The following is a 12952-nucleotide window of genomic DNA, read 5'->3' as shown; positions in this document are numbered from 1 at the left end:
CACACACACACACACACACACACACACACACACAGGTATATTACTCAGCCATAAAAAAAGAAATCTTACTATTTGCAATGACATGGATGGAACTAGAGGGTATTTTATGCTAAGCGAAATAAGTCAGAGAAAGACGATTATCATATTTCACTCACGTGGAATTTAAGAAACAAAACAAGACAAACCATAAGAGACTCTTAATCAATCGTAGGAAACAAACTGAGGATTGCTGGAGGGGAGAGGGTAGGGAGATGGGTTAGCTGGGTGATGTAATGAGCATTGGGTATTATAAAAGACTGATGAATCACTGAATCTAACTCTGATAATAATACATTATATGTTAATTAATTTAATTTAAATAAAAGAATAAAAAGGGTATAGTTCCATAGTCCTCACCTGTACCTTCTCATTGCTGAGTTCTTTTTTTTTTTTTTTTTAGGTTTTTTTTTCATTTATTTATGATAGTCACACACAGAGAGAGAGAGAGAGAGGCAGAGACATAGGCAGAGGGAGAAGCAGGCTCCATGCACCGGGAGCCTGACGTGGGATTCGATCCTGGGTCTCCAGGATCGCGCCCTGGGCCAAAGGCAGGCCCTAACCGCTGCGCCACCCAGGGATCCCATTGCTGAGTTCTTTAGCGATTTCTCTCCTGCATTTCACAAAGGTTGCCCTATCAGAAGTTATAGTGATGTTCTAATTACCAATCCACAGGTTTATTAGCTTTTTTCCCATTTAGTCTTTTTGAAAGAAACTTCCACTCCCTGTTTTAGTGAGACACTGTATTTCTCTCTATTTTATACAAGATCCTATCTGCTCTTTGATTGAATATAGGCATTTTTTAAGAATTATACTTGTTTTTTTCATTCCATATATTATGTATAATCCTTCTTTGTACATTTTTAAAAAGATTTTATTTATTTGAGAGAGTGCGTGCCTGCATGCATGCACACAAGTTGGGGGAGGTAGAGGGAGGGAGAGAAGCAGACTCTGTTGAGTATGGAGCCAGATGTGAGGTTCCCCGATCTTGATCCCAGTACCCTGAGATTACGATCTGAACTGAACTCAGACTCTTAACCAACCCAGGTGCCCCTGACCTATGATCCCTCTATTATAATATCTATGTCTAGTCCTCACCTCACTCTATCTCAGAGCTGCATTTCCCACAGCCTGATAGACATCTCCCTACATTTCTGGCTAGAATTCTAAACCCAACCTTTTTTTTTTTTTTTTTTTTTTTAAGATTTTATTTATTCATGAGAGATACAGAGAAGGAGAGAGAAATAGAGACACAGGTAGAGGGAGAAGCAGGCTCCATGCAGGGAGCCCAGTGTGAGACCCCATCTCCCCATCCCGGGACTCCAGGATCACTCCCTGGGCCAAAGGCAGGTGCTAACCCATTGAGCCACCCAGGGATCCCCCCAACTTTTTTCTTAAGGGTTTTTTTTTTTTTTTTTTAATTTATTCAGAGCGACGTAGAAACACAGGCAGAGGGAGAAGCAGGCTCCATGCAGGGAGCCCATCCTGGGACTCAGTCCCAGATCCCCGGATCACACCCCGAGCCAAAGGCAGATGATCAACCGCTGAGCCACCCAGGCATCCCTAAACCTAACTTTTGAAATTAGAATTCACCATTACACTTCTTCCTTTAACATCTGTCTCCTGGCTTCCCTCCACACCCACTAAAACATGACAACCCCTTTTTTTAAAAAAATTTTTTATTTATTCATGAGAGACACAGAGAGAGACAGAGAGACAGACACAGGCAGAGGGAGAAGCAGGCTCCATGCAGGAAGCCTGATGTGGAACTCCAACCAGGGACTCCAGGATCACGCCCTGGGCCGAAGGTAGCGCTAAACCACTGAGCCACCTGAGCTGCCCGACAACCACTTTTACACCTGTAGTTACTGTGCTTATTTGAATGCTGGTGTCACTAATTTCTCAGTAATTCTGCTTCCTGGAATCAATATCTTATTTTTGACTTCTACAGTTCTGCATGAGGCCATCGTGAAGCCTTGAATTAGTCTCATGGTCTGTTAATTCAACCATCTCCTTGACTTTCTCATTTTTTAATGTCATACTTGCATATGTTCTTTTTGTCTTTACTTTAAAATCTAAGTTCTAGGGCAGCCCTGGTGGCGCAGCGGTTTGGCGCTGCCTGCAGCCCAGGGCGTGGTCCTGGAGACCCTGGATCGAGTCCCATGTCAGGCTCTCTGTATGATGCCTGCTTCTCCCTCTGCCTGTGTCTCTGCCCCCCTCCCCGTCTCTATGAATAAATAAATAAAATATTAAAAAAAAATAAAATCCAAGTTCTAGATTTCTGACAAATTCTGATCTGAGCAGGAAGTCTTTCCTAAGAAGTAGAGCAGCATAAGTTGTTTTCTGCTTCACTATTCTCAAGTTCTTTTGCCTGTTTGAGATTTGTGGTAGAATAATGGCCAGTATTTATAGTAGCTGATGAGTATGGCTTAAGAGACTCTAAGACTCAAGGAGAAAATGATTTTTGCTAACTGAAAGAATTATATTTAAGATGAGAATTTGGAGTAAAATGTCATTTAGGTGGGAATGAGTTTGTTTTCATTGTACTTTTATTTTCTTGAGCATTTGGCACTGTAACATTTCTCTTGGAAGTTACCTCGTCTTTGTTTTTTTTTTTTAATTAATTAATTAATTATTTATTTATTTATTTATTTATTTATTTATTTATGATAGTCACACAGAGAGAGAGAGAGGCAGAGACATAGGCAGAGGGAGAAGCAGGCTCCATGCACCGGGAGCCTGACGTGGGATTCGATCCCAGGTCTCCAGGATCGCGCCCTGGGCCAAAGGCAGGCGCTAAACCGCTGCGCCACCCAGGGATCCCGTTACCTCGTCTTTGAATCATGTTCCTCTGACCATTCTTTGTGCTCCATTATCATGTTTTTTTTTTTTTTTAAATGTTTATTTACTTATGATAGTCACACACAGAGAGAGAGAGAGGCAGAGACACAGGCAGAGGGAGAAGCAGGCTCCATGCACCGGGAGCCCGACGTGGGATTCGATCCCGGGTCTCCAGGATCTCGCCCTGGGCCAAAGGCAGGCGCTAAACCACTGCGCCACCCAGGGATCCCTCCATTATCATGTTTTTACAAAATAAAGTCTGCATCATTTATGATGTCTTTGTTCATCTCTACTAGCAGTTATCATTGTTTTTGTTTTAAACGAATTGTATACTTCCATTATGGGACTTACTATAATGTGCCATATAGCATCATCGTGACTATCAACCCAGTAGATTGTGTGTTGAGTTCAAGTAGGTCTTAATCCTTTTTACCATTGTCCTACAAGTCTTTTTTTTTTTTTTTTTTTTTTTAAAGAACTTATGTATTTATTCGTGAGAGACATGGAGAGACAGAGGCAGAGACACAGGCAGAGGGAGAAGCAGGCTCCATGCAGGGAGCCCGATGTGGGACTCAATCCCAGCACTCCAGGATCATGCCCTGGGCTGAAGGCAGCGCTAAACCACTGAGCCACCCAGGTGTCCCTGTCCTACAAGTCTTAAGTACACAGTCGGGTCCTCAGTAAATGTTTGCTAAATGAAATTATTCCTTTAGTCTGAGATGCCTTTCTTACTCATGGATTGTAATCACTGACACAAATTGCTAAATGACTGTGGGTAGATTGTGTAATCTCTCTTAAGTATCTTTGTTCTGAAACTGGCAACGCCTTCCCTCAAAGAGTTAGGTTATAATTAACTAGTAAAAAACTTTGAAGATGAAAAAGTTAAAGTTGATCGTTAAGATCATCCTATTAAAGGCAAACTGTTAGTATCAGGTTTGTAGGTAAAAGCTTTCCCAGGGGTACCTGGGTGAATCAGCAGCTGAGTGCTTGCCTTTGGCCCTGGGGCATGATCCTGGAGTCCCAGGATCGAGTCCCACATTAGGCTCCCTGGAGCCTGCTTCTCTCTCTGCCTGTGTCTGTGCTTTTCTCTCGGTCTCTCAGAAATTAATAAGCACAAATATTTAAAAATAAAAAATAAAAAATAATAAAAGCTTTCCCAAAGCTTGAAGTTAATTAAATGGTGTTGAAGTATAGTTAATTTGTATGTATTTACATTTTGGTTATTTACTTATTCTGAGGTCTCTGTCATAGAACCAGGTTCAAAATGAAACCCCACCGTGATAAGAAAAACCACAATAGAATAGTGCAGCAATTGGGATGATGTGCTTCACATACTTAAATTGTATTATATGCTAGAAGTTCTCAAATTTTTGGGTTCTAAGAATCATTTGGAGGCCCTTGTTAAAAAAATTCGAGAGATCCTAGTTAGGAGGTTGTTTATTTATTTATTTATTTATTTATTTTTAAAATTTTTATTTATTTATGATAGTCACACACACAGAGAGAGGCAGAGACATAGGCAGAGGGAGAAGCAGGCTCCATGCACCGGGAGCCCGATGTGGGATTCGATCCTAGGTCTCCAGGATCGCCCCCTGGGCCAAAGGCAGGCGCTAAACCGCTGCACCACCCAGGGATCCCGGTTATGTTTCTTTAAATGAGATCAGATGATTTCTGAATCAGGTAGTATGTAGGTAACGCTTTTGAGAGACACTACTGAATGGAACTGAAAAAAAGCTAATATAATATGAGAGAATGAGCAGTAAATAAGCCTATAAATTTGGAGCTGGCTCAGTTGCAAGTGCATGATTTTTTTTTTTTTTAAGATTTTATTTATTTACTCATGAGAGACACAGAAAGAGAGAGGCAGAGACACAAGCAGAGGGAGAAGATCACGCCCTGGGCAGAAGGGAGGTGCTCAACCACTGAGCTACCCAGGCGTCCCAAAATAAGGGTCTTGAAGGGTAAGTGGTAGGATTTGATTAGGAGTAATGCCCACTGGGACTGTCTAAATTGGTGAAGTAGTTCACAGGTATCTTTCTGTATTCACAACATACCTTAGTTTAGAACACATGACATTGCTTCCTCAGTGACTACTTGTTGAATTTGTTATTAAATAATGCTTTTCAGACACTTATGTGGACAGGAATCAAATTTTTTTCTGATTGGAAAGTCTGGGATGGAGCACATTTGGAGTGACAAAGGTAGAGTAATCAAGTCCTGGATGAGTGGTTGCATTAGATGACCTTTAGGACACACTTTAACCTTAGTATTTTTAGAAATTTCTAAGGTGGAATGTTTGAGAAAATAGAACTGTTGTATATTAGGAATGGCAGGACCTAATTTTTTCCCCCCTCTGGTTTTGTCATAATTGTTAGCCATGTGATGTTGGGCTAGTTAATATACTCCATTAAAGGGTGAGGGTTGGAGAAGGAAAGAGGCTGAGGAAGTGAAATAGTAATTTTAAGATTTATTATTAGAAAGAGCGTGAGCGAGTAGGAGGAGGGACAGAGGGAGAGGGGGAGACAAGCACACTCCCCACTGAGTGCAGAGCCTGATGCAGCTTGATCCCACGACTCTGAGATCACGATCTGAGTCAAAATCCAGTCGGTTCCCCAAAATAGTGCATTTTAAAAAAGCACTCATTTGTTAACTACAGTAAGCATGTTTATTGATAAGGGCTATTACATGATTCAGTTGCATCTTAAATAGTTTTTCCTTCTTTACTGAGTATAGTTTGGAAGTAGCTAACCAGTTTTTCTTGGTAATTTAAACTGTATAATAAGTGGTGCTGTATGTTACACAACTAATAGGTTTATTTTCCTTAATTATAGATAGTCTTATGTGTGAATATCTGTTAATTTTTCCCTTTCTGTCATTTAGTATGAATGTGGCTTGTGGCTCTTGTAGCTCATGGCAAATTGTATTACACCACAAAATCAGAAATTGATCTTTTTGTAAAAAAAGTTTTTCAGTAAATGAATGTTAAATCTATAGGTTATATTTGAATATCTTTAAACATCTATAGTATTACAAGTTTTTTAAAAATGTAAGCCCTAAGTACAACATGGAGCTTGAACTCAAGACCCTGAGATCAAGAGTTCCATGCTCTAGCAGCTGAGCTAGCCCGGCACTGTTATTATGAGTATTTTTTAAGTTTGTTTGTTAATGGCTACACTTTGGTTATTTGTGAATGTACTTGTCTTGCTTTGGGAGATATGATTTAGAAGTGTGCATTTATGAAAAGGGTAGTTCTTATATTTTTCTTAAATTTGTAGCATAAAAGGAAATAAAACCATATATTTATATGGTAACATATTAAAAATGGTCACACATACCTTTGAAATACTGATCTATCATGTCAAGTGATAGAAGTATTAGCATATGAATTAAATCATCTCTAAAGTAAAGGTGATCTTTCCTCTGCTCTCTTACCCACTTGCCCAATATCCAAGGAATTGAGTGGTGAAGAGGAAAGCTGCTGAGTGGACAGTGACCTTGCTGTAGTCTGAGAACATGTGGCTGGGGAGAGAATAATGGAAATGTTATGGATGGAGGTCTCTGGTTGAGAAATTGGTTATTTAAACAAATTATTCATTGAAAAAGCAAGTAAATAAATATATTGAAGATAATAGAAGCCAGGTTCCTCCCTGAGAAGAGCTTACAAACATAAAAGGGGAAAGTCTAGCAAGAAACTTAAGATGTGGAATTAGAATTAGAAGCCTTGGTGTGCATACATATGTTACTCATGGACAGATAAAGAAATAGGTATAGATGTGTAGGTTTATGTATATATTTATAGTCATATACTTTCTAGCTCTCTATGCTGAGAGGATTCAATAACAGTGAAACCCCACTAACTAGTAGAGCAATGGCGGAGACTGTGGCAGACACCCAGCGGCTGATAACCAGGCCAGCCGCAGAACCTCAATGATGCCTACGGGCCCCCCAGCAACTTCCTGGAGATCCATGTGAGCAACCTGCAGATGGTGGGGGTCAGCCGGGGCCACTTCACCACCTACAAAATCAGGGTCAAGACAAATCTCCCAGGGAGCCCTGGTGGCTCGGCGGTTTAGCACTGCCTTCGGCCCCGGGCATGATCCTGGAGACCCGGGATCGAGTCCCATGTCGGCTCCCTGAGTGGAGCCTGCTTCTCCCTCTGCCTGTGTCTCTGCCTCTCTCTCTCTCTGTGTCTCTATGAATGAATAAATAAAATCTTAAAAAAAAAAACAAAAAGACAAATCTCCCTATTTTCAAGCTGAAGGAATCTACTGTTAGAAGAAGATACAGTGACTTTGAATGGCTGTGAAGTGAGTTAGAGCAAGGTTGTAGTTCCCCCTCTCCCTGGAAAAGCATTTTTGCGTCAGCTTCCTTTTAGAGGTGATGATGGAATATTTGATGACAATTTTATTGAAGAAAGGAAGCAAGGAGGGGTAGCCCGGGTGGCTCAGCGGTTTAGTGCCTGCCTTCGGCCCAGGGCGTAATCCTGGAGACCTGGGATCGAGTCCCACGTCGGGCTCCCTGCTTCTCCCTCTGCCTGTGTCTCTGCCTCTCTTTCTCTCTGTGTCTCTTATGAATAAATAAATAAAAATCTTTAAAAAAATAAAAATTTAAAAAGAAAGGAAGCAAGGGCTGGAGCAGTTTATAAACAAGGTCGCTGGTCATCCTCTGGCACAGAATGAACGTTGTCTTCGCATGTTTTTACAGGACGAAATTATAGATAAAAGCTATACACCATCTAAAATAAGACATGCCTGAAATTTGGTGAGAAGGGGCGCAAAAAAAACAAACAAAAAACAAAAAACAACTTTCCATGATTGTTAATGATTCATATGCACCAGTGAAGAAGTTCTAACTTCTAGCATGCTGCACAGAAATTGGTATAACATGCCTTCAGTATACTAACATTCATATGCTCAGTTTTGTTTTGTTTTGGCAGTTGACAAGTTAATTTGCTTTAGTGAAAATCCCTCATTCACCCTTTGTCTATGAATAGCTCTTCCTTGCTGTTTTAATGTGGTACACACTATAGCCTCGCATACCTGTTACTCCAGTATAATCTGCAGTGTCCTAACTAAAGTTACTGACTTGGTCTTATCTGCACAGCTTTTGTGTCCTGTTTGCTTCTTGAATCTGATTAACTAGAATATTTCTCTTGCTCCTTTTTAATATGTGATGTCACTTGACCTAATTTATGTGTAGAAGCACTACACCATTGGTTTCCAGTACCCTATGTGTAAGATACACACTTATGTGCAGAAAATATCTCCCTTCAGGCTTGTAATACCCTTCACGTGGAAGATCAATGAGGGAAATCTTTATATTCTGTATAAAAACAAATCAAATTTATATACTAAAATCATTTGTCTAAAAATTTAAGTTTTCAGATAAAAATAAAAAAGCATTTCTGATATGCAAAAAAAAAAAAAAAAAGAAAAAAAGAAACCCCTAACAGCACACCTAATGCCCACATTTTGGTTTCTTTTTTTTTTTTTTTTTTTTAATAAAGATTTATTTTTTTGAGAGAGAGGGTGCATGCATGTGTGCATGTGAGTGGGAGGAGGGGCAGAGGGAGAGAATCTTCAAACAGAATCTGCATTGAGCACAGAGCCCAACAAGGGTCTGGATCCCATGACCTATGAGATCATGATCTGAGCCAAAACCAAGAGTCAAATGCTTAACTGACTAAACCACCTAGGTGCCCCAATTCCTAAATACTATCCTTGATTAAAAGGAGTCAGGGCCCTTGGAGAAATGACTAATTCTAGAGTCAGGGAGGGAAAGTAGAAGATGAGTTTATTATTTCTTTTTTTTTTTAATTTTTTTTTTCCAATTTATTTATTTATGATAGAGAGAGAGAGAGGCAGAGACACAGGCAGAGGGAGAAGCAGGCTCCATGCACCGGGAGCCCGATGTGGGATTCGATCCCAGGTCTCCAGGATCGCACCCTGGGCCAAAGGCAGGCGCCAAACCGCTGCGCCACCCAGGGATCCCAGAAGATGAGTTTAGATAGTTCTTTTGTGTCAGAAAGCAAGGAAGTACTCAAAATGATGAGGTCATGTCAAAAGAGTATGGGAAACCACTTTGAAAGGGCCCTCAGTTGACAAATCTTGTGTAATTTGAGCAACAAAATAGAGTAATGGATTATAACCTATAGTATAAAATAAGAATCCATGATTCCATACTGATAAAATTAATGAGTAAATGAATTAGACAAGGGAATGGAGGGAAAGCTCTTTAAAATAAAATGCCAACTAAAAAAAATGTAGAAGGAATGATGGAATTAGGTTATCACCATCACAATGGTATTAGATAAAAGAGAAATAGTCCATGAATGTATCAGGATGTATCAGGAAACTAACAGCTAGTGGGTGAAAGTTTGATGAGGAATGGGATATTGGCGAATTATCAGGAAAATTCCTCATTCTAATCAAACACAAAGGGATTGTGGCAGATACCTGGCAGATACCAACTTGACCAGGTGATCAAGGTTATACCTAATAATGGGTAAGTAAGTACACACAGTATAATTTCTATACATTCTTTCCAAGAATGTATGGTCTGAATCTGGTTATGAGGAGCATCAGTGATCCACATTGAGGGTCATCCTAGAAAACCAAAGGGCAATCAAGACTCTTTATAGTCAAGGACATGAAAGATGGGGGAAAACTAGAGAGGTATTCTAGATTGAAGAAGACAGAGGAGATATGATAACTAAATACAGTATATGTTCTTGGATAGGATACTGAACCTGCATCAAATAAAATTTAATTGGCTCTGTGTTATATTAATGTTCATTTCCTGATTCCTTGTTTTGGGATGTATGCACTGGAATATTTAGGAGAGAATGAGGAATCATGTCATAAAAAGATACATACATACATCGTTTCTGTAGGCTTGAAACTGTTTTAAGATAAAAACAAACTATATATGTTTTGATTATAAATGCAATCTAATTCCTTTGTTTCTACATTTACACATTATTGCAATTGCTATACTTGTAAAGTGATTCATTTAGTAAATATTGGTTGAATAGATACTATACTTTATCAAGAATTTAGGAATTCTGTGTTTTAATGGGAATAATATATTTTTAACTTTGTTTTTCAGAAAGCTGAAGTTGATGGTAGTTTAAGTGATAGCCACGTGTCTCCTCCAGCCAAACGCACTTTGAAACAACCTGATTCTGTTTGCAAAGACAAATCAAAATCACGAAGTACTGGTCAGCGAGAGGAATGGAACATATCAACTGGACAGACCAGGTGAGAAATAAGAACTCATCCATTGTTATTTCATGAATTATTTGATACGATTCAGGGCTCATATTAATGCTAATTTTCTTTAAAAAAGCCACTAATGTGTAGAAACACTTATAGATGGTTTAAATTTGTTTTATAATTTTGTATGTGTCTCTTTTCTTTAAACATGACATAAAATCTATTTGTCTTATAAAAATATGTAGTATATAATAGAAACTATTATTAAAACAATAAGGATTTTGATCTTAAATGTCCATATATATTTATACTTCTGAAAGTTTAAATAAAAACATTGGTTATTCATTGGTTATTTTTATCTGAAAATGAAATCTCCCCTTTCTAAAATTATTAAATATTATACTTGAATTGATATACTAAAATGTACTAAAGTAAAAATTAATTTTTAAGGACATCTTTTGTTTGCTTATTTTTAGTTTAAGTTTGCTTTGGGTTTGGCTCAGTATGTATCAGGAAAACTTATTTTTACACACTTACCAAAGTAAATAGTAATTAATGTATAGGATAGGCACACACACAGAAAAGATTTAAGCATTGAACTTAGAATTTTTAGCTTCTCTTTTCCTCCAGTCTTTGATGTAGAAATGCTGATGATGTGCTGACTACAAACAAAAGTAAAAGGAAAATTCTTCGACTTTTTTCCTTCTTGAAGTACTTAAAAATTACTTGATTTTATATGTCCAGGTAAATTCTGGATACTGTTACTCTCTAATGGAAAAAAAATCTTCGGGGTTTATAGGCTTTGATAGACAGTATACATTTACTAGTCCCTAAAGAGTCTGTGGTTCAGTATGTTCCAGAAGATGCACCACTTTTCTATAACTTTTGTATTTCGCATTTTCTGGGAGCTGAGTCGGAAAATCTTGAATCATAGTCTGTTGATTTTTCTTTTCCCACACTCATTCATCTGTGAGATAAAACAGATCCAGGTCACTATAATGATGTTACTTAAAATGAGTACTGCCCTTTAATTATACTCCTAGACTTGATCTATCTGTTGTAATCTGTAGCCTATATTTATTAAATGAATGAATCAGGCTTCTTTTTCTAGATAAACGTTTCTTAAAAATGTTCTTTTAGTGTCAGAGTTTGAGCTTTCACTGTAAGATAATTTTAACAGTTTTAGTAAATAATGGGCACTAGATTTTCTTCATCTTAACTACTCAGAAGGCCTTTGTGTAAATTGATCTTTTTTTTTTTTTTTTTAAAGATTTTATTTATGAGAGATACAGAGAGGGAGAGGGAGAGAGAGACACAGGCAGAGGAAGAAGCAGGCTCCCTGCAGGGAGCCTGACATGGGACTCAATCCCAGTCTCCAGGATCAGGCCTTGGGCTGAAGGTGGCACTAAACCGCTCAGCCACCCAGGCTGCCCTTAAGTTGATCTTGATCATGTCTTTCATGTAAGAAGAGCCTCAAAATTTTTTTGAGAGAAAAAACAATTTTTTTTTTTGAGAGAGAGAGTTTTGCTTCCATCTAGTTGCCTTAGTGTGATATTTCTTTTTTTTTTTTGAATACTAAGTACATTTTTAAAAAGCAATTTTTAAAAAAAGATTTTATTTATTTATTCATGAGAGATGGAGGGAGAGGCAGAGACACAGCAGAGGGAGAAGCAGGCTCCTCACAGGGAGCCCAATGCACGACTTGATCCCGGATCCCGGAATCATGCCCTGAGCTTAAGGCAGATGCCCAACTGCTAAGCCCGCCAGGTGTCCCAAGACCACTAAATTTTTAATCTTTAATTTTTAAATTTTTTCTAGAGAGACGGAGAGAGAGAGATTGAGGTGAGTGGGTGGGGAGGGACAGAGAGAGGAGGAGAGAGATAATCTTAAGCAGGCTCACTGCCCAGCACAGAACCCGATGTGGGGCTCAATCTCACAACCCTGAGATCATGACCTGAGCCAAAATCAAGAGTAGGATACTTAAGTGGCTAAGCCACCCAGGTGCCCCAAGACCGCTAATTTTTTTTTTTTAAGTTCCTGTTGATTGTTGAAATAATTTCCCTTTGAGACCTCAGTAATTGAATGAACATAGAGGTGGAAGTGGAACTGAACTTTGAAGATTAAGTTTATCAATATAATTATGATAATTTTTAATAAGGATTTTTTTGGTTGAAAATTTAATTATGTATTCTTTATCTTATATGTAGAAATTCACAAATATCCATGTTAGCCTAGATAGATGTTGTAGCTTACAAGTATTTTTTTTTTTAATTTTTATTTATTTATGATAGTCACACAGAGAGAGAGAGAGAGGCAGAGACACAGGCAGAGGGAGAGGCAGAGACATAGGCAGAGGGAGAAGCAGGCTCCATGTACCGGGAGCCTGACGTGGGATTCGATCCCGGGTCTCCAGGATCGCGCCCTGGGCCAAAGGCAGGCGCTAAACCGCTGCGCCACCCAGGGATCCCAGCTTACAAATATTTTAAGTAGAGCAGCCCCGGTGGCTTAGCAGTTTAGCGCCGCCTTCAGCTTGGGGCATGATCCTGGAGACTAGGGATTGAGTCCCATGTCGGGCTCCCTGCATGGAGCCTGCTTCTCGCTCTGCCTGTGTCTCTGCCTCTCTCTTCCTCTGTCTCTCATAAACCAATAAATAAAATCTAAAAAAAAAAATTTAAATAATCCCGTTTTAAAACATTTTATTTTTAATAATCCCATCTTGTCAGCTGATTAGCTACTAGACATTTATTGAACTGAGATGCTCTATGTGTATACATGCATGTGTGTCTTTCTGTGGTGTTGGAGGAGGCACCCTAGAGAAAGAATGTGGCATGCATTTAATGTCTAGAATAATAGAAACACAT

At 38.9% G+C, this 12952-nt stretch overlaps 1 protein-coding gene, 1 long non-coding RNA gene and 1 pseudogene across 3 annotated transcripts in view; 2 read left to right on the top strand and 1 right to left on the bottom strand.

Annotated features, from left to right (window-relative positions):
* The window catches only part of ATAD2B (ATPase family AAA domain containing 2B), a 158195-nt gene that overhangs the window by 16975 nt on the left and 128268 nt on the right, over positions 1-12952 (top strand). For both annotated transcript variants that reach the window (XM_038560889.1, XM_038560888.1), the window contains exon 2: positions 9985-10136. In XM_038560889.1, the coding sequence (XP_038416817.1) occupies positions 9985-10136 (152 nt within the window). The remainder of the gene's footprint in view (positions 1-9984; positions 10137-12952) is intronic.
* Positions 6746-7716, top strand: LOC119869825 (annotated as a pseudogene).
* The window catches only part of LOC111090529, a 38972-nt gene continuing 36642 nt past the window's right edge, over positions 10623-12952 (bottom strand). The window contains exon 3 of the long non-coding RNA XR_005372211.1: positions 10623-11058. This is a non-coding gene — a long non-coding RNA (uncharacterized LOC111090529). The remainder of the gene's footprint in view (positions 11059-12952) is intronic.

This window comes from Canis lupus, chromosome 17 (assembly GCF_011100685.1).
Source record: "Canis lupus familiaris isolate Mischka breed German Shepherd chromosome 17, alternate assembly UU_Cfam_GSD_1.0, whole genome shotgun sequence".
Lineage (NCBI taxonomy): Eukaryota > Metazoa > Chordata > Mammalia > Carnivora > Canidae > Canis > Canis lupus.
The sequence above is the reverse complement of the archived record's forward strand: the minus strand, read 5'-3'. Positions and strand labels throughout refer to the sequence as shown.